The following is a 24,766-nucleotide window of genomic DNA, read 5'->3' as shown; positions in this document are numbered from 1 at the left end:
CCAGACAGAGTTTGACATTATGTTTGTATAAATTATGCAAATATACATGTCAGGTCCAGACAGAAAAGCGAATAACATTTACAGCAGAAAGAGTCAGGAAACAGGGAAACAAGATTTCCAATAAAATACAGGCCATTCAGTTTTGTTTTGCAGCTTCTGAAAAGCTTTTCCAATGGACCGGTAATGTGAAATAAAACCTGGTGTGATGTTTTTTCTCTCTGAGCAGCTGAGTAGTTTTTGAGCTTTTAGCGTGATTATTCATCATGTGCCTTTAACACAGTAATATCCATTCTGAAAGACTAATGGGTCCGGCGCCTTTAAAAAGATGATATAAAGCTGCGTTTTTAGTTCACGTATCTGGCAGTGATTAATGCAGTGACCCATAATGACCATAGATTATATAAATGAAAGTATTGATGTTGAAGGGCAAATATCCAAAAAAAGAATGAGTGCAACGATAGAGGAAACACAACAAAAACACACTAATTGCTTCTCTGCGGCAGGTGAAGAGGGGAAAACGCTCATTTTCCTGCTACATTTATTCTGAAAACACGCTTTTACTCCTTCCCTTTAATGCTATGCAAATTTTTTTGCTCCCTCTGACAAACTTCACTGCAATTCCAATTGCAATCCATTTTTCTTTTTATAAATGTTGCTGGGTACACCTCATATATGCTGGGGTTGGGCAATGAAACTGAAACACTTGGTTTTAGACCTCAATTATTTCTTAGTATGGTGTAGACTAGACTAGAGCCTCCTTTAGTGGCCAACACAGCATCAGTTCATCTTGGGAATGACAGATACAAGTCCTGTTCAGTGTCTGTGAGCCATTCATCTTGCAGAACAGTGGCCAGATCACAACGCGATGTGTTTCCTGACTCTCTCCTCCAAAACACCCTGAGGTAGAGAGTGGTAAGGAGCACGCACTGATACAGCACGTCGCTGCACTCACCACACAACGGACCACCTCGGGATGAGAACCCGAGTGCACCCCCCAGTGGCTGGAGTGCCAATCCTGCCTCCAACCGCCAAATTTTCCCAGTAAGTTGGAAGACCTCCTTATAGGGCTGGATGTAGATTAACATCATACCATGGATGAAGCAGTTGCAGATTAAGGGCCTTGCTCAACAGCCCAATGGAGTAGGATCACTCCTGGCATTCACTGGATTTGAACCAGCAACTTTCCAATTGCTGGGACAGATCCCTAGCATCAAAGCCAGCACTCTGCCGTGGAAAACACCACCTGAAGTGGCCCAATAATATTTAGATCTGATGACTGTGCAGGTAGCAGGTGAGATTCAGCTTCACTTTCATGTTCATCAAACCACTCTGTCACCAAGCTTGCTGTGTGTATTGGTGCATGATTACACTGATATATGGCACCACCTTTAGGGTATAATGTTCGAAGCATTGAGTGAACATGTTCCTCCAGAATAGTTTGGCAGTCCTTGGTGCGCATTTAATTCTGCAGTGAGTTGGGCAGCTGTGGTTTTGTGTTTTTTGGATACATTCCAGGTTAGTACCTGGACATCGCTTTCAGACGGCTTCCTCTTGTGTCCACAGTTACATGTGGCTCTCCACGCACCACATGGACCTGCTGTCCTGAGTACGGATGTGCCAGCAAGATTTGTCCTCTTTTGGACTCCGATATGTCTCCCATTTTTTGCGTGGATTGCAATATTTTAGGCACAGCTGTACTAATGCTCTGTTAATTCAACCTTCATGCTCTGCTGAAGTGAAGATTGACCACCAAACCGCGCATATATAGGAGTGAAACCTTAATTAGTATATTGGCCAGAGTTTCAGTTTTATTGCTCAATCCCAGTAGATATGCTGCGTTAAGAGGGCTTGGCTTAAATGTTCAGCATTATTAATGTGCATATATTCTGCACACAAGCTTCCATTATGTACAGTGATGGAAATAAGTATTTGACCCCTTGCTGAATTCTTAAGTTGACCCATCAATAAAGAATTAATAAATGAACTGAGAAGTCTGTAATTTCACTGGTATGTTTATTTAAACAGCAAAAGATAGTGGTTTTCTTGATGACTGTGGTCCCTGCTGCTTTCGGATCGTTAACAAACTCCTCCCATCTGGGGTTAGCCCTCACCATTCTTAAGATCAGTGAGAATGGTGTAGCTTGCATGTTCTCTCTGTATGGAGGCAGCTTACATGCTCTCTCTGTATGGAGGCAGCTTGCATGCTCTCTCTGAACGGAGGCAGCCTGCATGTTCTCTCTGTATGGAGGCAGCCTGCATGTTCTCTCTGTATGGAGGCAGCTTGCATGCTCTCTCTGAACGGAGGCAGCTTGCATGTTCTCTCTGTATGGAGGCAGTTTGCATGCTCTCTCTGTATGGAGGCAGCTTGCATGCTCTCTCTGAATGGAGGCAGCTTGCATGTTCTCTCTGAATGGAGGCAGCTTGCATGTTCTCTCTGTATGGAGGCAGCTTGCATGCACTCTCTGTATGGAGGCAGCTTGCATGCTCTCTCTGAATGGAGGCAGCTTGCATGTTCTCTCTGTATGGAGGCAGCTTGCATGCTCTCTCTGTATGGAGGCAGCTTGCATGCTCTCTCTGTATGGAGACAGCTTGCATGCTCTCTCTGTATGGAGACAGCTTGCGTGCTCTCTCTGTATGGAGACAGCTTGCGTGCTCTCTCTGTATGGAGGCAGCTTGCATGCTCTCTCTGAACGGAGGCAGCCTGCATGTTCTCTCTGAACGGAGGCAGCTTGCATGCTCTCTCTGTATGGAGGCAGCTTGCACGCTCTCTCTGTATGGAGGCAGCTTGCACGCTCTCTCTGTATGGAGGCAGCTTGCATGCTCTCTCTGTATGGAGACAGCTTGCATGCTCTCTCTGTATTGTAGTTATTTTCTCAGGCGACACCAGTTTCCTCCCTCAGTCCAAATATATGCAGTTATTAGGTGACCTGGTGTCTTTAGATCGCTTTTTCCCAGCACTGTTCTTCCTGGGCTGGATGTTAGTTTTCTTTTTTATGGATCACATTCTACCACCTCGCTATGAGTCAGGAGGTTACATCTTACTGGCTCACTGCAAGTCAAAGGATCGCATGTTCCCGGCTCACCATGGCTCAGGAGATTTTATCCTTCTGGCTCGCTGTAGGTCAGGGGGTCACGCAGTAACGGCTCACTATGGTTGCATCCTCCTGGCTTGCTATGAGTCAGGTGGTTGCATACTACAGACTCGCCATGGGTCAGGAGGTCACACCCTACTGGGTCGCTATAAGTCAGGGGTTCACATCCTACCAGCTCACTGTGAGTCGGGAGGGCGCATCCTACCAGACTGCTCTGACTAATGGAGGCCAGGTGGTTTGAGGTGTTCGCAGATGCTCTGTTCGGATTACACAGCGGGATTCAGCACCAGGAACAGCACCTAGTCCCCCTGAAATCCACATGGTGCCCTCCGCTGGAGTATGTGCACTCTGTAAAACCAACTCCATTTCTGGCTAAGACGTTTTTCCTAAAAGATGCCACATTAGCTATGCTCATAATACAAGCATCATTGTTCATGTCTCATTTTTTATGCTTAGATCTTCACAATTCACATTCATAATTACTAGTGACCTGTATCTAAGTGTAATGTGTCATCTGCCCTCTGAAAGGACACGCATGAGTTCACTGATATGTTTTTGCAAGAGTCTGCATTACCACCAACAGAAAATGCTCAAGGCATGCATGCTCGCAGAAAATCCCATAAATTCTGATCTGAGCATTCTCATTTATGGTGCATAGGTATGAATCTGATAAATATATGGTCTCGGACCACATATGATACTGACACAAATCGATCGGATATCTGTGTTCACACAGCCCTGAAAATATCAGATCTGTATCACATAAAGGCAAAATTAATCAGATTTGCATCACTTCAGCCTGGTAATGTGAAGGTAGCGTTAAATGCAAAATGTGACTTTTGGCTGCGATTTTGGGCTGTGCATGTAATGTATGCAGGAAGTATACAAACAAATTAATGGTAAATCTGCAACAACATACCAAAACATCATTATACTGAGACCAAGTGGGTAAAACGGTCATAAGAGATCAAGTGACCAATAAGTCTCTGCAACAGGGACAAAAGCATGTCTGGATGGGGTATATTTTCTATGTTTAGACTTGACATATATACTCTTATTTTCATGCAGTGGGTTGTTTTTTAAGAGGTTAGGTTTGCATAGACATTTTTTTATTAGAAGTGTCTCTCACCAACAGTTTTAATCCATCGACTCGAGCTGACCTACGGTTGAGGAAGGTTCATGTTGGCCACGGTCGCGTTTGAGTGCCGTCAAGCTGCTGAGAGCATTTGGTTTCCTCTGAGCTGTGGCTCTAAACAATGAACGTTAGATGGTGGACGGTGTGACCCCGATGACTTTCCCGTCTGTTGCCGTGACACTTGTGGAAGTTCTGGGATGCTCTCCTCCTGCGATCTCACCATCCTCCTTGCTGTTCTTTGCTCTGAACTCCTCTCTAGGTCCTTCCTGTCTCCCCCCCCCATCTCTCCATCTTGCTTGCCAGCCAGTTTGTCACAGCATGTTCAGGAGGGGTGAGAACACTGACCCTTGAAAAGGGGGGGGGGGGGCGCATTTGCTGTCAGCTCAGACCGGCTCTTTCAGATTGTACCAAATGTGGATTGGGGAAATACGCTGTACAATTAGCTTTAATTCTTTATCTGCATGCTTGCAAATGTGTATGTTTACCTTATTATTTTTCACAAGTAAGTCAATGAGAAAACAGTTAAGAGATTTATACTCTTGGGTCTTCTTTATTTTTTAAAACAAACAATACTTACGACAGCAAAACGGTCAAAGCAAACACCCTTTACAAAGAACAGCATGGGCTTGCTGTGAATTAATATCTAATCTGCTCCATCAGGTGTGTAATTACATTCAAAGGGGAGGGGGTGGGGAACAGTACAAGCTACATTCATTAATATTTCTGGGAAATTAAAATGTTTTAAAGGAGGAGAATATGATTCATTACGTTTTCCACGTTCCCTCCTTTCTGAAACCGAACCGGACTGTAATCAAGGTCACTCCTTTGTTAAGGCAACGTTCTCCAAATGTGGGTCATTTGCCAGTTTCTCCAGAGCTCATCCTTTCTGTGTGCTGCTGAGGTCCGCCGTAGGTGTCTCTTTGTCACACAAAATCAGCCCTTTTCAGGGAAAGCTCAATCAATAAGTACATCTCTCTGGTTTAGCATCACCTTATTATATTGATGCCAGGCTGGTTTTTGTTTTGCGTCCACTTCGTTTCCCAGAGGAAACAAAGTTGACGTGGCTGAATTGCAGCCCAGACACACCGGTTTGTTTACACTTGTTTTGACTTTAATTTGTCCTTCTCTTGCTGTCCCTCTAAATCCCGCCCACATAGCTCCCGGTGCTCTGGCACAAGTAGCCAAAATCACCCTCGGTCATAGAAGATGACAGTCAAAAGAAACACGCAGAGAAAACATCGCCCAGAATGGTTCAAAATTAAGTTGTTTGCAGCTTAATTTTTCATCGATCTACTACTAATAACTGTTGCTAAATGGTTTTTAAATATCTATTTGTAAAATTAGATGCTCACCTTGATAATCAGCTGATGCCAACTTCAGCACTCCCCATCTTTGGCTGCCCTGCAAGCTGGAGGTATTGAGGTCCTATCAGCTGGCTGGAGACTCACTCACACTCAGCCAGGCAGTTTCTCCGGCCTCTAATGAGCTCTGCGGCTCCCTGGAGTCCCAGATAATGTGTGTTAAACACCTGGTTCTCACAAGGACTCTCTCATCACTCGGGAGAGTTTTAATTAAACTGTTCCCTGTAGTGGAGACCCTGAAGAAGAGGCGGGCAGCATGGCCCAGGCTCACCAAGTCTTGGTGGTATCTGGCTTCTGCACCAATCAGAAGAATCAAATTCAGTCAGATCAGGTCAGGTATAATAATAATAATACTAGCTATCTATACTAATAATATCTATCTATCTATTTCGGATATGCATCCGTGGGTGGTGGTGGGGGAGGGGGGGGTCATTTCTGCTGGGCCCTACAGCCCCCTGACATGACTGGTCCCCAGGACAAATAAGTTTAAGAAACGTTGCTGTAAGTGATGGATGTAAACTGATGTTCAGAGCACGGACTACGAATTGAATCCTGAATTTTGTGGAACTTCAAGAGTACAGAACCAATGTAGGGATCTAGGTTGAGGGTCTGTGGGGTGGGAGGAGTGTGATCTCCCACCTTTTTGGGGGAGAGAGCCCCCAAAGAGGTTATTCCGATGTTAATTTCCGCTTGTTCTGCTGGATATGTATAAATCGGTGTGTCCTGTTCTGTTTCACTCACAGTCGCTGGACGCCCATCTATGCCAGGCCTAAGACCTGTCATTTTCTCCCCTTTCCCTTTCTAGACCGGATGCATGAGTCCGGAGTTGGTTTATTTTCCGTACTCTCCGAGCAGAAAGCCAGCTATCTGTTTCCATCTGTGCTGTGTTATTCCCGATCCTGTCCTGTCTCCATCTAAAGGGGACATTTTTGTAAACCTGTTCCTTGCTGTCAGCTTCCTATGTCACATGGTTCAGTTCGCTCCCCTGACCGGAGACAATCCCCCCCCCCCCCCACCCCCACCAAATCATTTTGAGCCTAAGAACTGCATTGCATAATTAATAATAAAGGGAAGGAGTTCCTTCTGCTTCTTCTAATGTTTTGTTATATTGCACAGTTACATGAATCTTCTCCTACAATGTTACATATTTTTGGAATGGCAGAAAATATCCACCCATCCATCCATCCATCCATAATGCTTACCCTACTGGGTTGCGGGGGGTCCAGAGCCTATCCCAGAAGCAATGGGTACAAGCCAGGGAACAACCCAGGATGGGGGGCCAGCCCATCGCAGGGCACACTTACACACCATTCACTCCTATTGGCAATTTAGGAAGTCAAATTAGCCTCAGCATGTCTTTGGGGGGAAACCAGAGTACCTGGAGGAAACCCCACGACGACATGGGGAGAACATGCAAACTCCACATACATGTGATCCAGGCGGAGACTCGAACCCGGGTCACAGAGGTGTGAGGTAACAGTGCTAACCACTGCACCACCATACCGCCCCACATATTTATCCTTTAACATAAATATATTGCGACAACACTGGCCTGTTTTTCCCAGAAAGTAATCTTTATTGTGCTTTCGTAGATTTCCTCTGTGAATTATGGAATGTTCCAAAACTTCAAGGATGTGAAACATACAACATAGAGGCTGCATTATTTGCCAATATACTATTAGGCCATTTTCTAGCCTAACGAATATAGAAATCAATTTAAATGCACTGTTTCAAGTCTTGTCAGCAACATGAAGCTCAGTTTACACTCTAGTTTAATTTAGATTTCTTTGCTCCCTATCCTTCCCTCTTCCCAGATGCAATAAAATGCACTTCTGTAAATTAATACTAGTATGGAGATGGTCTGTAACCAGGATCTAAATCCACATCCATTGGTGTGTGGGTTACTGGTGCAGGAACTGTTAATCACACGGCCGCTGGTTCAGTCTTCCCCAGGAGCCTAAGCTTGGACCAGCTACTTCGGCTCAGTAACTGCAGTATGATCTTCCAGCTGCACATTTGTCTGAAAATTGCAAGCAGCTTCAGGTAAGAGAATCAGCTCAGTAGCTAAATGCCAGTGCATGTCAGTGGGTTCTGCAGAAACTGGTCTGGTCTTCCTCTCTCTCCCTGTGCTAAATATTTGACAGACCACCATGACCACAAATGGTCCCAAAGGCTCAGTGTTGACTGTGCTGGCTCCGTTGTCCAGGTGTAGCACTTCCTAGGAAACATGCTACATTCACTTTAAAAAAATACAGCAGAACAACTTTGCAACCTGAACCTGGATGGTTTACTAAGAAATTGGTGTTGGCAGCCACTCAACTTTAACATACTGACACAACACTCCAGCATGAACCTCACTTAGCATTTATCTGTGTAAATATCAGTCAAGGTGGGATTTTGCCATTGTATGGAGTTTTTATTCCGTATGAAAGATACTGGGGGCGCCATGGTGGTGCAGTGGTTAGCACTGTTGCCTCACACCTCTGGGACCCGGGTTCGAGTCTCCGCCTGGGTCACGTGTGTGTGTGGAGTTTGCATGTTCTCCCCATGTCATCGTGGGGTTTCCTCCGGGTACTCCGGTTTCCCCCCACAGTCCAAAAACATGCGTGTTTGAGTGAATGGTGTGTGAGTGTGCCCTGCGATGGGCTGGCCCCCCATCCTGGGTTGTTCCCTGCATCATGCCCATTGCTTCCGAGATAGGCTCCGGACCCCCCGCGACCCAGTAGGGTAAGCGCTTTAGAAAATGGATGGATGAAAGATACTGCAGATTCTAATTATTGTCACGTTGGGACGGGGAAGTAGGCGAAGGGAGCTGTGAATATGGGCAAACGGGGTTTATTTCGGGGAAAGCAGGCAGACATGTTACGTTAATGACAGACCTGGGCAAACAGACTTGAACGCGGACTGAAATACACTGGACAATCCGGAAACAACACCAAACAGCTGATCACAATCGGGAATAAACACGGGGTTAATGAGGTGGGCGTGGTCCACGAGAGGGCTGGACAGAGGGATGTCACAATTATAGTACTCGGTCTTTAAAACGTCTGAACAAAAATGACGTGGGGTCGGAGTTTTGGTCCCAAGTAATTGCCACCATATGCTTCATAATGAGTCCTGCATTTTTCTGGGGCTCCTCCATGCATGAGCATCCATGCGAGTGTTTATACGAAGGTGCACGGAGGTCATAAAGAACTTTCATATAGTGAGATTCCCTGTGAAATCTGAAGGAATACTTATAAAGGAAAAGATGCAACAAAACAATAAAAACCCAATATGTTTTTGCTATTAATTATGTAAAGTGTAGAGCACTGTCTTAGCACTGAGTAAAATGTCTCTTGTTGACTGAAAATACTGTGATCTTGGCTCTGATTGGCTGGTTTTTATTCTGTTGTGAAACACTCAGGGTGTCTGGGCACTTTCCAGATTTTCACCTCATTTATTTCACTTCCCTGTGTGATATCTACATTGGGTCATCTAAACAATGGCCACTTCTGAGAGGGAAAGGTGTGATGAGCAGCGGAAGGGGCTCTCACTGGATGTATTATGGGATGGGGGGTGGAATGGCAGCAAACAGACTGAAACTGGAGGAGTAGAACCTTTTAAGGAGCTCTTTGGTCCACTTTCTGGTTTCTGAATTATTCAGGAAAATCATCTGAATAGAGGTCTGCCTGCTGACACTCAGAGAGAGAGTCAGTCCCACTGGCCTGTGTAGAGGTACTCACTCTGACACTCAGAGAGACAGGCAGACCCACTGGCCTGTGTAGAGGTACTCACTCTGACACTCAGAGAGACAGGCAGTCCCACTGGCCTGTGTAGAGGTACTCACTCTGACAATCGGAGAGAGTTAGACCCGCTGGTCAGATTAGAAGAACTCATTCTGACACACTCACACACTCAGAGAGAGAGTCACTCCCACTGGCCAGAATGGAGGTATTCACTCTGATACACTCTGAAAGAGTCAGTCCCACTGGCCAGAGGTACACATCCTGACACTCTGAGAGAGTTAGTCCCACTGACCTGTGTAGAGGAATACAGTCTGACACTTTGAGAGACTCAGTCCCATTGGCATGAGTAGAGGTACTCACTCTCACACACCTACACACTCAGAAAGAGTAGAGGTACTCACTCTCACACACCTACAGTACACACTCAGAAAGAGTAGAGGTACTCACTCTCACACACCTACACACTCAGAAAGAGTAGAGGTACTCACTCTCACACACCTACACACTCAGAAAGAGTAGAGGTACTCACTCTGACACATTCAACTGCACAGAGGTATGCACTCTGACAGACTAAGAGGGAGTCAGTCCTGTCGGTGTAGAGATACGCACTCTGACACTCAGTGTGTATTCACACTTGGCTTTGTTGCCTCATGCTGTGCTTGATTGTCCCCCCTCCCCTGCACTCTCATTGCCTTTAACCTTCGGGACCTAAGCACACCTGGAATCATCACCATTTCCCCAACACTCAATCATTCAGTCCCAATGGTTTAAGTAGTGGCACACACTCAATGAAGGTATCAGACTTCAAATTAACATTATACCACCAAACGTTTCTGTGGAAGTGGATGACTTACTTTTCCCTATTTAATTAAGCCTCCCCAATTTTCAGACTTGTTATCCTGGCACCATCCTGTGTTGAAACAGATGGCTGCACTGCACTGGGCTATGTTGAAACACACACACTCACGGAGTGTATCTTTGGGTCACAGTGGCTGTTTGGTTCCTCTGGGAAAATAACGTCTTTTTTTAAAGACAGTATAGTGCTAAATTGACATTGTAACCACCTGCACCCTCAAATATAACTATACCAGGCACACGCATGGACTGGTAGTGACATTATTTCATATGCCTGATTAGAAGCTCTGCCCTGTCCCTGTGTTACCCTCGTGGTGCCCCTCAGATCTGTCACACTGCTCACTGCATATTGCAGTGTCTTTACGGGCTACATTCCCCAAGCACACCCAGGGAGGAAAGCACCCTGCACCTGGATTCAAGTAGCTGTAAGCAGCTGGAAATTAAGCTTATCCATTCCCCTGCAGGTGAGTAATTTAGACCAAGGGCGAATACAAGTAACTAACCCACTTGCTATTTAAAATTTTTCACACCAGAGCACATGTGTTTTTTACTGAACTAGACCAGCTGGCTAGTAGCAAAAATTCTTAAGTTCTACCCTTGGATGTAAGGTAGCCCGAAATGGGTGGGGGCCTGTTTTGGGGCGGGGAGTGCGGCTGTATGCCAAATCTCGCTTAAATTGCAGCAGTCCCTTGTTTTGAGTGTTGCTGGCCGACCCCCCGCGAACGGTACTGCAGAAAGCCGCGACAGAGGGAGGGGATGGAATTCACGAGCGTGAGGGAGGGAGGGCGCGTGAGGGAAGACGGACTGGGGAGTGTGAGGCAGAGCAGGAGAACCGTTTAAAGCTTAACACGGACGAAGTGACTGCTGCAACATCAGCTTCAGGGATGTAGCCGAAGCGGGGAGAGCTCAGCCATTCCGAGCTCGCCACCATGAAGAAGCACTCAGCCAGGGTGGCGCCGCTGACTGCGTGCAACAGCCCGGTGCTCACCTTAACTAAAGTGCAAGGTACGCACTCGTTTGTCCGGCGTGGAGAGAAATGCGGAACGGTGCTCCGCGCCCGTGTGATCATTGTCAAACTTGTTACTTTGCATTTGCCCTGTTTGTCTATAGCAGTCCTGAAAACAGCAGTTTTACGGTGCACGGTCCCGTTATATTAGTGGGGGCGGGTAGGGAGTTTTGCAGATGGTATTTTCACCGGATCGCACTGCAAAATCTTAACGATGAAGTCCTTAAGAGCAAGCTGCATAATGATAAAGTTTAGGGTGGTGCATATTATTTGGCATCGGTACAAACATAAATTGCATCAAAGCAGTGCGCTTATCATCTGCGCTGCTTTAGGACCGTATTCCGACCTCTTTCAGCTGTTCTTCCCAGGAAATAATGCAGTCTGTTTCTTCTGTCATGCATGATTATTTTTATGATTCATTAGATATAATACTGATACCGAAACGAATATAAATGGTATATTAACAGAGAAAATGGAATACATGCGCATATTTAAAGAATAAATAGAACCAAACCACTTTTGTTTGTAGAGGGATGATATGACATGAAGATATGTTGTCTACAAAATGCTAACCCACGTAAAGACACCTAAATATAAACCTATTGATATTATGCACTGTGCCATAAATTCTTGCCCTCAGCTAGTATAACTGGATATATTATGTGCTGGTTGGTGTTGACGGGACAGGGACATTCTTATGAAAGCTAAATGCCGATACCTGCATGTATTTATTTTTAAATGTATACGCTTCAAAAACAATTTCTGTCAGTAACTAAGCATGTAAATACGGGCTTTATATTTGCTAAGGATTGCACAAGGGAGCTTGTTTATCATGCTTTAAAATAATTGTGCTCCCTTCTGGTAGGAGAGCTGGAAAAAAACGAAAAACGTTCCCTTATTCAAATGAATCTACGTTACTGTATAGTAGGGGCTTATGAATAATGTCCTAATTCCAGAAGGTTACTAGTTCAGCTCTGTTTTGTTGGCAGAAGCAGATCTCATCGGGCTGTGGGGGTAGACGGTCAGGTATCTGCATCGGAGTCAGACAGCATGGGGCCGGCTGCAGGCTGCTGCCCCTGTCCACACGCCCCCTCAGCAGGCCAAATGATTCATACAGGGACCCTCTGTCTGTTTGTTATGTTTCCCCCACGTCACCCACCTGCTAAATTGATTAAACAGAAGCCCCCCATATTGATTTTAACAACATGGGGTGTGATTTCTGGGAGCGTACGTTATATAACATCTTCATGAATTCCGTATGAAGTCTTTTCTCAGAGAAGCGAGAACGCTGACTAATCACTGTAGACGTGATTCAGTGGATTTTTATTATTGGTTGTATGGAGCACCCATCCAGATCTGGGCCACAAGGTCCAACACAGCACCCCCCCTGAAGCCCCCTCCTATGTGCCATGTGTGGGTTTTAAGACTTTTTGATCCCACCACTACCTACGAACCCTCATTCTGTATAAAACCTTCCATAGAGACACGGCTTCCAATGGTTTCAGGTAACTGCCAGCGACAGACTGGGGAGGTCTCTAAAGGAAGCACAAGTTCATTCCTACCCACTCTCCCGCCAACCACCCCCCCCCCCCCCACCACCCCCTGTTTCATCTCCCTCCTTTCTCTTTAGGCTAAGTATTCCTCGGATAATGAATGTCAACTTGTATAATAGCAAATAGCAAGTCCTTTTCTCTTCATGGGCCTTGAAGCTGCACTGCCCATTTTTCAAATGCCCCCCCACAAGACTCCTGGGAAACAGCCATGCCATTCTTGGGTTTTATTTTGTATTCATCTATTTATCAGTCAATCAATCTAATATAAGCTGTGAAAGGATGAGATAAGAATCTTTACCTGTTTTAATTTTCCTGCTGAGGATCCTCATCCCAAAGGTTTCTACAGTGACTGCTCTGTCTGTACTGTATACTGAACCTTTGGGGTTGCTCCCTCCTCCCTCCTGATTCTGTGAGGTCACTTGGGATGATTCCCATGGGCTTGTCGACGAAAGCCACAGAGGATAGGTAGCTTTCTCTCTCCGTTTGATTACCTGTTTCGTAACATTATGTACTCAGGGTTTAAAGCTCTTTAAACACTTATTGTGAGCCCCAGGGGAGCGATCCGATTTCACTGGTTGCAGGTGCCAAACTTCATATAGGAGCTGCGTTTTGCTCTTTTATACCCTTTAGTTGTAATTTACTTCCGCCAAAACTGGCAGTTTAGCAGCACTGAAACCACAACATAAATGTTGCCTCAAACCAGCTGGTTACCATTTGGCTGTAACAGATGGGCACACCACAGTGCATCTGGAAAGGGGGGATTTTGCAGCTGGGGTACGCACAAGTGAAACACACATAATTCACCATGGAAGAACCACTGTTTAAGAATGTTCCACAGATGTTTATATGTAGACACTCGGTCCTACTCAAAAAACATCACCTCTTTTATTCTTTGGTGAATCAGTACTCACATATTTCACAGAGGGATCTGCTCACCTCACTGTCAAGGTGAACAAGTTAACAGGTGACTCACTGAGTCACTGAAGTCATTATGTGTGAACACACAGCCGGTTTGAGGGTTCATAGCTGACTCACAACAAATGGGATGGTAATTGTTTTAGCAGATGAATACCATTTATTGCAATCTTGTGTTTACATGTGATCAGCGTGTATTAGCGGAAGACTGGTGTTTTAAAATTTATATAATGTACAAGTTGTGTTAAAGTCTTTATTTTAAATGAATCTAATCCGTATGGGAAAACGATCATGCAGTTGGCGTATTTTTAAAATTCTATAGTGCTATTTAGCAATGCACAGCCTTAATTTTTGAAAGAATAAGGTCAGTATTTGTGAGGAACTAAGGGAAATGTGCATTTATTTAATAGGCCAGGATTAAACATGAGGTACGACGACAGGACCCTTAAACAAGCGGCTCGTTTCACTGTCTGCTCAGGAGCAGATCAAGGACACGCTGTGTACACCATGTGGATGACGTCAGTGATGATAGGCAAGCCAACAGTGTTTGGGAATGACTCCAAGTCAGGGCCCACCTCAGTCATTAATTCAGCACCCATATTTCAAGTAGTGATCTAGGAAAGAGCAGTGTCAATCTCTCCAGTGCTTTTGGAGGCCAATCCTCCAAGAATGCGGACAGAGGTGCTTATAGCAGCGGCTCATGGTGGTGCTAGTCAGTGGTGGAGAATTCAGCTCGAGAGAGTACAATTCCAGACCAAGATTTTGTTTCAACTAACCAGTTGGGTATAAAGAGTCAAAGTCACAGAGTACTCAGCTGGTTGGTTGAAACAAAATCTTGGTCTGGATTTGTTCTCTCTGGACCTGGAATCTCCCGAGGGGGGGCGTTAGAACACATGGCTGCAGTCCTCGTCTCACCTGTGACGTGGAGCCGTTTTAGTGAACAATGCGACTTGTTATTTGTTTCTCCGTCAGCTGTTCTGCCAGCTGGGATGTTCAGCAGCTCCTACAGTTCGGGGATGGGGTGAGCAGGTCATCTTTCCCCAGCAATATTGGATGGGGTTGTATGTAAGACTATGAAGTGATTCGACACTTTGGTCACACCCCTAAAGCCTACGTATATTTTAATTCTCTTTCGTCATTCTAGTGTTTCCCTTGTCCTCAGACATCACAGATGTCCTGGTCAGCACATGCTGTCCTCGCTGTAACTGACAACCCGCCATGACGGGCTGTATCCCAGCTTACTGTTTCTTGGCAGACAGAGCGATAAACAAAGTCTGCACGCACGACAGGACTGTGACCTTGTAGTGCTCAGTCATTCCAAGTATCTTTAGCCATTTGATTGATGTCAAGCTGTCTGTAAACTATCAAGGATCTCATTTTTGCGGTTTTTGTGTTCAGCATGTTGCTTCTGTTGCATATTTGCCCGTTCCTTCTTCCATCCTGTAGCATAAGCGCACCCTGTATGGGACATCAACTGAACCACTACATACTGCCTTCTGCCTTTAAAATCACCAGTAACTAATTATTTTCAGTGTAATAGTATAAAAGAGAGCTTCAGCCTGATTCGAGTTTTGGGTCACCCGGGGGCAGAGACCCATCTCATTCTCCTTTTGATGGTTACCCAGTTGCTTAGAAGAGTGTTTCCCAACCCAGTCCTTGGGGATTTCTGATAATAATGTAGACTGCCTGGGAGTCCCCGAGGACAGGTTTGGGAACACTGGCTTAGAAGAGCCTTTTCACCAAGACGGCTTACAGTTTTATGCTTCAGACACCTGATATGGATTTTTTACTCTAGCTATTTATAAAAGTTGCAGCAATCAAAGACCCGGCTGTGGATTCGGCGTGGGGAATGAGATCGCCTGTGAGTTCACGCTCCCCAGAATCACACCAATCAGGTGAAATCAAGCCAAACCACAACTACTGCCTCTTTCTTTTAAGTCATTCTTCTTGCTGCTTCTGAGACTTTATATGTTTTTTGCTGTTAAAAGTATTTCTGACATTCTGTAAAAAAGGTTTTTGTATGTAATTCTGCTCACAACTTAGTTGCAGTTGCAGATAATGCCATTGGCTGGGGATTACAGAAAGTCAACGGGCCGACAAGTGAATTTCTGCAGGCTTATGACGAGCCTGAACTGATATATTACCCTGAAGGTGTCTGTCAAATCGTAGAAGCTGCAGACTAGTGTCCAGTTCCGAAATTTATGAACATGGTTTTACCCCTGTCCACCTCCCCCCCCCCCAAGCAGGAAGAACTGTATCTCCACTTGTGAGGAAAAATAGAGAACCGGAGCCATTAGTTTGGTTTTTTGTACTCTGCAGAGATCTGTTTGTTAATAATGGAGAGAAAAGCGGCAGCGTGTCATGACTGGACTCTGTGAGATAGAAAGCAGCCGATCGACGGGATTGGCTGGCTGGTCCGCGGGAGAGCTGCACTGCAGAGGCTCGTCAGGGAGGAATGGGGGAGGCGTGCGGGTGGGTGCGTGGGGGGTGGGGGCACGTGGGTGAGGAGCTGCAGGGGAAAGCGTGCTGGGTTTGCCAGTGGGAACAGAACCTGCTGTGATAGACTTCGGAGTAGAGAGCGATCGCAACTAATAGCTGCTTTGTATTCTAGGTCCCATGCTTTATGTCATGGATTATCTGCGGAATCTCTCTCTACGTACAATAATTAGCTTTATATGCAACCCCAAATACTTCATTCGGAAAAATCAGAATTCTTGATATAAGTCATATGGAATCATGTTTTTCCCCCCTCTAAAAGCATTTTACTTAAATGTCTTGATCTTTTTCATTTCTCCAGTATAATGTTGAAATAAAACCATGAAAATTCTCCTAAATGACTGAAGTATTCTCTACACATTCCAATTATACACCAACATCGAGGTACCTCCCCATATATGCTTCTGTGCCTGTTAAGGAGGAACTGGAATGTTCCCTTTGCCATATCACTGCTTATGTGTGAAGGTCTTGGAGAGCCTTTTAGTTTCCTTAAATTAGCTTGACAGGGTTATATAAGGACATACATGAGAACTGGGCCACACCGTGGTGTGAGATTCAGGTCATTTGCAGAGAAAGAACATGCAATGCAGATTATAAGGAGGATTTTTTTCCCTGCATATTGGATCCAGGGTGTCCTCAATGCACCCCAGCCTTGTGAGCTGTGCTGTCTGAGAAAACTCCCCCCACCTCACCCCGTGACCAGCTTACGTGGTTCCAATATGGATATGTATGTTTTGAGCAGAAGTTAATCCCCCATGTGACAATCCGTTAATAATAAAATCCTTTACAAAAATGATTTCGTAGCGATGCTGAACGCTTACTGAGGACAAAAGTTTCCTAATGTTCTCCTGATATCACTTTGGGAAGATGATTAAAGTGTTTCCACACAGTTATTCGGAGTGCGTACGTGATGCTGTATAAACAGCATTGTAGTGCACCAATCACTTGTAGGTCATCATAATTCATCTTCAAGCTGAAGGACCTTTTATACCATGATAAATAGTATTTCCTGTGTATGGGATGCGTGCCTGCTGAGAGACATGCTGAGATACAAGCTTGTTAATGGGATCACACGCCGCTCAAGCGATCTGAAGATGCCTCCCTCCACAGTCCTCGAACCGTCATTCAGTTACACGCACATCGGTGTTTCGAAATGTTTCTGTTCACCGTTTCCCGCCTGTAGTGCTCTGCTCGTCAACACACAGCCTGCACAGAATTTCCTGGTTGGTTTAATTTCGCTTCAGATGCTGTTTTCCTTTATTTCCCCTTAAATATTATTAAGAATGATGGATTTCTATTTCTGTACTATTGCCTATTTGTGGATAGGTGTGCCTCACTGCTGAAATTATGTTGCATGAATATAAACTGGTGGCAAAAAAGCCACTTGTCACCAAAGGGCCCTGGTGGCAGTGCCCAGGGCTCCTGTCCAGCTCCTTTGAACAGAAAGTGCTTAGCTCAGTCCCTGTCCCACTCAGCACTGATTGGCCTGGCCCGCCACTGCATTTGGAGGATTACGTCTTGGTGCAGTGTGGAGCAGTAGCCAGGGCAACGGCTTTGCCACGGTGGCCTGTGAGGGACACACTGTGCTGCTGAGGTGACCTTCAGTTAGCGTCGTGTTGTTCTCACTACATGGGATTCCTGCTCGTCTTTGATGTGTGTACGTAATAGTACCTACGCGCGCATGTGTGTGTCTGCTGTATCCGGTTAATCGTTTTGTTGTGGTGACACCAATTAATATAAAACCTGCCTAGACAACACAATCAGGTCCGCATCTGAAGGAAAGCTGTACAGCTCTGTGCAGCTTCAGGAAAATCAGAGGTTAAGTATTGCTTTTAGGAATACAGGATAGTGGTGGCTGGTTTTTTTGCTTTTTCATAAAGAATACAAAAATATTTTTGGTGGGTGATGAAGAATTCTGTAGCCCACGAAGCAGCATCTGAAAATGAATCGGTATTACACTTGACTGAGGCCACAGAGTCAGAGTTAACTTCTATTATATTTTGTATAAATCACCCGGGGGGGGGGGGGGGGGGGGGTCACAATTGTGGGTTTGAATCTTCCTTGCAGCTTTGTTTGTGTGTATATGTGTGTGTATATCTGCGCACGCACACAGGCATGTTCGTATGTCTGTCTACCTCATTCTCATGCAGGTTGTGTGCATTTTCCCACATTTCTGAACTAAGATTTACCTGGATTTGTATCAACAAATAGTCTACAATGTCTTATGGCGCTACCTCTAATGGACTGGCATCCAGCAACACTCCTGCCCTGTGTTTTTTCTGGGATAAGCGCCAGTCTCAGCATGCCTCGTTGCTGGATATGCAATTATGGAAAATTGAAGCACATTGAATCTGAATTATGTGCAGGGTACATACTTTATCTCAAAGTTCAACACTGGATGAATTCCCCTACCCCACATGAAAAACATCTGCAAAGTTACACGTAGGATTACACTCAGTTCCTGGTGGATCACACCATTCTTTTGAAGGCGGGGGCTGGGGGACGTTAAAAGCACTGCATGACGAGTTTCTGCTTAGTTCAACGGGACTTACCCAATGCTGACGGCGTAGGTATGACCACGTGATCGCTTTGCAAAGTGAATCACCCTTATATACTGCTTGATAATGGAGCAGCTCAAGTAATATATGTAATAGTAACGGCAGATCTCTTGTATTCTGTATCTGTGGTTTTGCTATGTCTAGCGCAGCGATTCTAAACCCATGGGTCGCGACCCAAATCAGTTTCAAATGTAAGCATTTTAAAACCAGCAAGCTCCAATGCTATTCCACGATCATATTTCCTAGCCCCATTCCTAAAATTAACATATATAAACGGATCTAGGGTCTGCAAATGCTTAGCGCAAAATTAGTGAACATTCAGACAATCCAAGAAAGCAAACCACAGATGCTTAATTTAAAATTCAGTGGCACAATCAATCAGATTTATGTTGATTACCGTAAATTGCAGAGTGCACTGTATGCTTGATCATAGCGTTAATTCAAACCTATACTTGATATATATTCGCGAAAGAGAGGGCATGGTGGAAAAAAGGTTGAAAACCACTGGTCTAGATGGTGTGTTTAGCTCGCACACGTTAGGTCAAAGCTGCAGTGTTTATCCCATTACATGCCATGATGGGTTTCTCAAAGCGAGAGAATTACATAAGTGATGCTGTTATACGTTTTGCTATTTCTTCGGCATTTGTTATTCGCTTAATATAGTGTTGCGGTTAACATACGAGTACAAGAAAGGCTATTGTAATTTATTTAAGGCTGTCTTACAGTGCTGCGGTAGCAGGTCTTATTGCTCAAGTGAATTTTCCGTAGTCATAATGACAAGCCTCGGTAATTTGGAGACTGCATCCCACTAAACTTACATAGTAATTTTGCAAGTTTAATTTTGTTTGTTTTCTTAGATTGGGGTCTCACAGGCGAGGAACTCTAGCTCGTTCCCACGCGCAAGCCGGTTGCGGTATCAGCACGGGACCTTGCCGTTATACTTTCCCGTCTGGTGCTTTGTTTAGCTTTGCTTCAGTAAAGAGAACCGTCCATATAAAGTGACTGGCGGAAAACTGCAGCATAAATGGACGAAATGTAACCTTTAAAATGATTTTCGATTAATAATGATCAAGCTCGAAACACAAACGATGAGACCATATGGGGGTGTTTGTCTGAATTAATAATTACCGGTTGATGTCTCATTAGTGGCTGACTACAGTTACGTCCTGCTAGTCACATCCGTAATTCAGCAACGAATAGCTGGATTTGCAGTTCACATAATTAAATCCCGATATTTTTTCTTACAGTCAGCCTAATCTAGTATTTATCAGTCCTCTCCCATGTTTTTGAAACAAAAGGGCAGGAAATTGATAGTATGACAGAACTGAGAGTCTAATACGTTAATGTCTCAGGTACATGTAATTTATTTACTACATTACATACACAATATTCCTTACTAATTCATGCAATAACTAACGGCTAAATTGTTGTTTAAGCAACATATTTAAGCCTGCCGCTGGCTTTGCCGAAGTACCGCTGGTTAAAAAATGTGTCGTTTTAAGGTGAGTAAATGAAAATACTTTTAACGCACCCATCGGGCGAGCAAATGCAAGAAGTATTTGTCGTTGAATAGAACTGTACGATTTATTGTAACGGGGTGCTGTTATTGCATGGAGGTCCACCAGCAACTAATCCAGTGTATGCTTTCGGAAACCTCCGACAATAGTGCTTTGTTTTTCTGACGTCCAGATAAGAGTATCTCTCAGATCAAGTCTGCCTGTGCACTTCTGTGTTTGACGCAGCTCTGACATTAAAATGATCCCATTCTGTTCAGCACAAAACCTCACTCCATTGAAATGCTGCATTTGGTTAACCAAAATCCTTCCTTGGTTAACATTGTATTATATATTATTGTTTCTCGGGTTAGTTAAGGTACAGTGAATTGTTTTTTAGTTCTACAAATGAACTGTTTTCTAGGAAATTTGTGTGTGTGTGTGTGTGTGTGTGTGTGTTATATAATGTACAGTGATGGCTCCCATAAATTTATACTAATGTGAATAGCATAAAAACCAAGCATTAATCTGGATTGGGGTTGCATGGTGAAAATAACCTGACTAGGGCAGCCCTGCTTTATACCTGCATCTGCTGTACAGAAAGAAAAGTCTGAAGATGTTTCTAGATCAGATAATGCAAAACCCTTTTTCTCTCTCTGGATTTCTGCTGAATTTGCTAGTTTTCATAATTCTAAAGAGCTTTATACTGGGTAAATATTTGTATGTGTCTTAGCTTGCGCCTTTTCATATATATTGTGTGTTGCTGTTCCAGTACTGTTGAGTGTATGCGTGTCTGTTTCATTACATTAATGTTTTTTGTATGCTACTATTTTCATATTGTGTGTGTGTGTGTGTATGTGTGTGTGTGTGTGTGTGTAGATGCATATTTCTGTTTTTGGCATATTGCACAGAACGTTGTATTTGGTTGTAGCACGCCAATTTGTGTTGTATGTTATAAATGTTTTTCTCCTTGTCACAGGTGCTACATAAGTAGACGGCTGTGATCTAGGGTTCATGTAGCTGTATTATTTCGGGTTGTGTTTTGTATGTTTGTGTCTGTACTGTAGTGTGTGTGTTTGTGTAATGCAGCCCCGGATGACTCTGCTCCTTCTCCCACTGCTGTGCGTGTCTCTGCAGGGGAAGACCGGCCCCGGGACAACGCTGCAGGGGCGGCAGATGGCCAGGCAGCGGGAAGTGGCGCCGGGGGCGACGCGGGTGGCAGTCGGCGGAAGCTCCGCTGCTGCGTGAGGGTTACGGCTGCCCAGGTGCGCAAGGCCTTGTGGGGCGTCGTCATGGTGATGTGCGTCTGCTCGTCATGGGCAGGCTCCACCCAGCTGGCCAAGCTCACCTTCAGGCAGTTTGACGCCCCCTTCACCCTCACCTGGTTCGCCACCACCTGGAACTGCCTCTTCTTCCCCCTCTACTACGTGGGACACCTGTGCAAAAGCACGGAGAGGCAGACTCCGAAACAGAGGTTCAGGTAAGGACATGATTCACCTCTGGAGGGTGCCAGAGCTCACATTGTTTGTTAAGTGAACAGCATTTCCCATTGCCTTCTGCTACCATAGAATTCAGCATATTTACAGTGGTTATCCTTCTTTGACTATAGAGTTCAGTGATCTTGATTCTTATTGCTTCACCATCAAATTTCGTAACTTAATTTCCCCCCTTTACACGAAGTACCTGCAGTCAAATCGTTTCTGCTTCTGTAATATAAAGGAAAAGGGAGATGGAGGTCAGGGTCCAGGAGCAGGGGTCAGTCATATAGATGATGTCATACCCTTTCCATCTCCATTCCAGTCATGCATGTTCAGTCATTTGTTGAGGAAACCCTCTCTGTGGGTCTTTTCACTGGGCTGTGAGATGTAGCGAGGGATGTGACAGGATTGTCATTCTACTCAGCCTCCCCCCACACTAACATACTCGGCATTAATCCCGACGGGAACACATCCCCCTCAATACCCAGTGCATGGTGCGTACTGAGCGACAGGGCCGCTGTCACTGTGCCCACACCTCGCACGGTACCTCTGCCTCTGAACACAAGGACAGGCGTGTGAAAGCACGAACCCTGACACAAGTTTGTTGTCCTGCAGTGGCTTCTGGGATTGCTGGGGCGGCCACCAGTGTGCCTTTGCTGAGTTTGTTTTTAGCCTTATTTTTGTTTTTGTGACCTGTGTGTGGTTGAGCTCAGCCATTTTTCTTAGGTTTTCCTTAGTTTATCTCCTGTGTATTATGATTTTCTGAAAAGGGTCTTTACACAGAAGACAGAAAGACTGCAAAGAGTGAATGAAAATATTCAGGTGTTGGACACTCAATTGTCGACTTGATGTGCTTGTTGGCCTATTTATCCTCATCAGCTGAGACGATCACTTTAAGCCTTCAGAAACCCCCGGGTTGTGATTCCCCATGAGGCCCCAGAGAATAGCAGGCTAAGGTGGTTGCCTGCTATTGATTCTGGACGCAAGCCAAAGTCTGTAATGAAATGAGAGGAAACCCTGACCTCATATTCCTTGAGTTACTGGTGTGTAGAGCTCTGCTTGTTTAAAAAAATTCTGGTCTCTAAGCACAGCTCTTGGCTTTCTTTCTTGCATGTCTTTGACAGGTACAATATTGAGAGATTCAGAGATATTTACTGCTGAAATGTCAGGGTTTCAGTGTTTAATTGTAAAAGGTTAAGTTAACGACCAACACTTTCCCAGCCAGTTTCAGTAACATGTCCAGCCATAGATTTCAGCAACTTACTGATGCTTCAGAACATCTGAGTGCCAGGTTCTGTGCTTCTACATGCAAGGTGGCTGGGAGGAAGAGCAGAGAATCGAAAGCTTTTAGGGCAGCATAGGAAATGGTGGTGTGATAAAACGCAACCTGCCGTCAGAGTCCTGGGCAGCAACATTGAGGGAGGAAGCTTGCCAGTGCTCTGGGTAATAACAGAACTGTAGGCTTTGTGCCCAATACTCAGTATGGGTACTTTCCTCCCAAGTTACAGGGGCAGTTATAGGGACTGTTATGGGGGAATTGATGGAGTAACTCTATAAGTGGTCAGACACAAGGATAACAGACAATAATTCATAGAGCTCCTATAGTATTTAAAGTGCTTTGTGGGGTTGGTAAACTTTCCAGAAATGTTCCATTCCTTAGAGAATTTTGGAAATATTCCACGTTGGAAACTTTCCATGGGAATTATCAGGAATACATGGAAATTGATGGAAAATTCCCAGCATTTTTCAACCCTAGTACTGTGACTTCTGTATGGCAGTGGCGATTCTAGGATTTTAAAATATGGCGGAAGAGGGTATGAGAGGGGCCGTAATCCATACAGAGGGGCCAACCTTATAATTAGGCAAAGATTTGTTTTGTGTCAGTGAATGATGGGGAGGGGGTACTCAGCTGGGGTACAGTGCTCCTGTGTCCCCATCCCTGAATACACACCTGCTATATGGTATAAGTAACATATTATCAGTAATATAGTACTGTTTGTGTGAGTGTGTGCTTAGTTTTTACTGTGTTACCGTATTTATACCGTACAGTGTATGTGAATCAGACGGACTTTTGTATGTTTCTGTGTATTAATGCTGTGCTCTCTGTGCGTTGTATGTGTGTGTTCATTAACACTGTGTTCTCTGTGTTGGCGTGTGTGTGTGTGTGTGTGTGTGTGATCCTCTGTAGGGAGTGCTGCAAGTTCTTTGGAGATGACGGTCTGACAGCGAAGGTGTTCTTCACCAAGGTGGCCCCCTTCGGCCTGCTGTGGACCCTGACAAACTACCTGTACTTTCAGGCGCTCCGCAAGATCAACACCACCGACGTGTCCACGCTTTTCTGCTGCAACAAGGCCTTCGTTTTCCTGCTGTCCTGGATAGTGCTTCGTGATCGCTTCATGGGCGTCAGGGTGAGTTTGCCCTTCACGATGTCCTGGGTTAATGTGTGCTGGGTGTTGTATGGTGCATGCTTATCAAAGTTTACTGGAGTCACAGTTAATAGCCTTGAGGGTCTGTTATGACGCATTATGTAATAATGCCGCATTATGTAATAACTTGACAAAATTGAACATTTATAGAACAATTATAATTTTATATTGCAATATTACCCCATTATTATAAAAATTATCATTATTATCATCATTCAATATGTTACATTGTGTTGTTATTACAGAATGCGACGTTATTATAGAATGCGACATTATTGCAGAATGTGTTCTAACAGGGTTACAGGTCATGTTTCTCAGTCTAGGGTGCGTCCTAAATCGCATATTTCCATAGTAGTACGTACTGAATTTTGCCAGAAGCCTAATACTTGACTGTTTATGCAGTATGTACCACATGTATGCATGAGAACAGTATGCATGCATTTGGGCATACTGTCGTCTGCATTTTGAATGTTATCTGCCCTGGGTGTTTGCCAGTATTGCAGCTTGAATTTCTCAAAATATAAAAGACTATTAACGAAGAAAATACATATTCAATTGAACTTAGGAAACTGGCCATTGTTTTCTAATTAAATTTGTATAGAGACGGCACTTAAAAATTCTAAGCAAGCGACATTCTTTGTCACTTTAGTGGCCTTTTGGGATAGCATAA

At 44.6% G+C, this 24,766-nt stretch overlaps 1 protein-coding gene across 3 annotated transcripts in view; it reads left to right on the top strand.

Annotated features, from left to right (window-relative positions):
* slc35f3b (solute carrier family 35 member F3b) overlaps positions 1-24,766 on the top strand; it is a 56,589-nt gene that overhangs the window by 17,388 nt on the left and 14,435 nt on the right. For 2 of the 3 annotated variants that reach the window (XM_049009520.1, XM_049009522.1), the window contains exons 3-4: positions 21,330-21,672; positions 23,859-24,078. In XM_049009520.1, the coding sequence (XP_048865477.1) occupies positions 21,330-21,672; positions 23,859-24,078 (563 nt within the window). Of the gene's footprint in view, positions 1-10,977; positions 11,177-21,329; positions 21,673-23,858; positions 24,079-24,766 lie in introns of those variants that run through there. The other variant, XM_049009523.1, reaches the window with a different exon arrangement.

Source organism: Brienomyrus brachyistius, chromosome 3 (assembly GCF_023856365.1).
Source record: "Brienomyrus brachyistius isolate T26 chromosome 3, BBRACH_0.4, whole genome shotgun sequence".
In the NCBI taxonomy this organism is placed as follows: domain Eukaryota; kingdom Metazoa; phylum Chordata; class Actinopteri; order Osteoglossiformes; family Mormyridae; genus Brienomyrus; species Brienomyrus brachyistius.
This window is presented reverse-complemented; position numbering and strand designations above follow the sequence as displayed.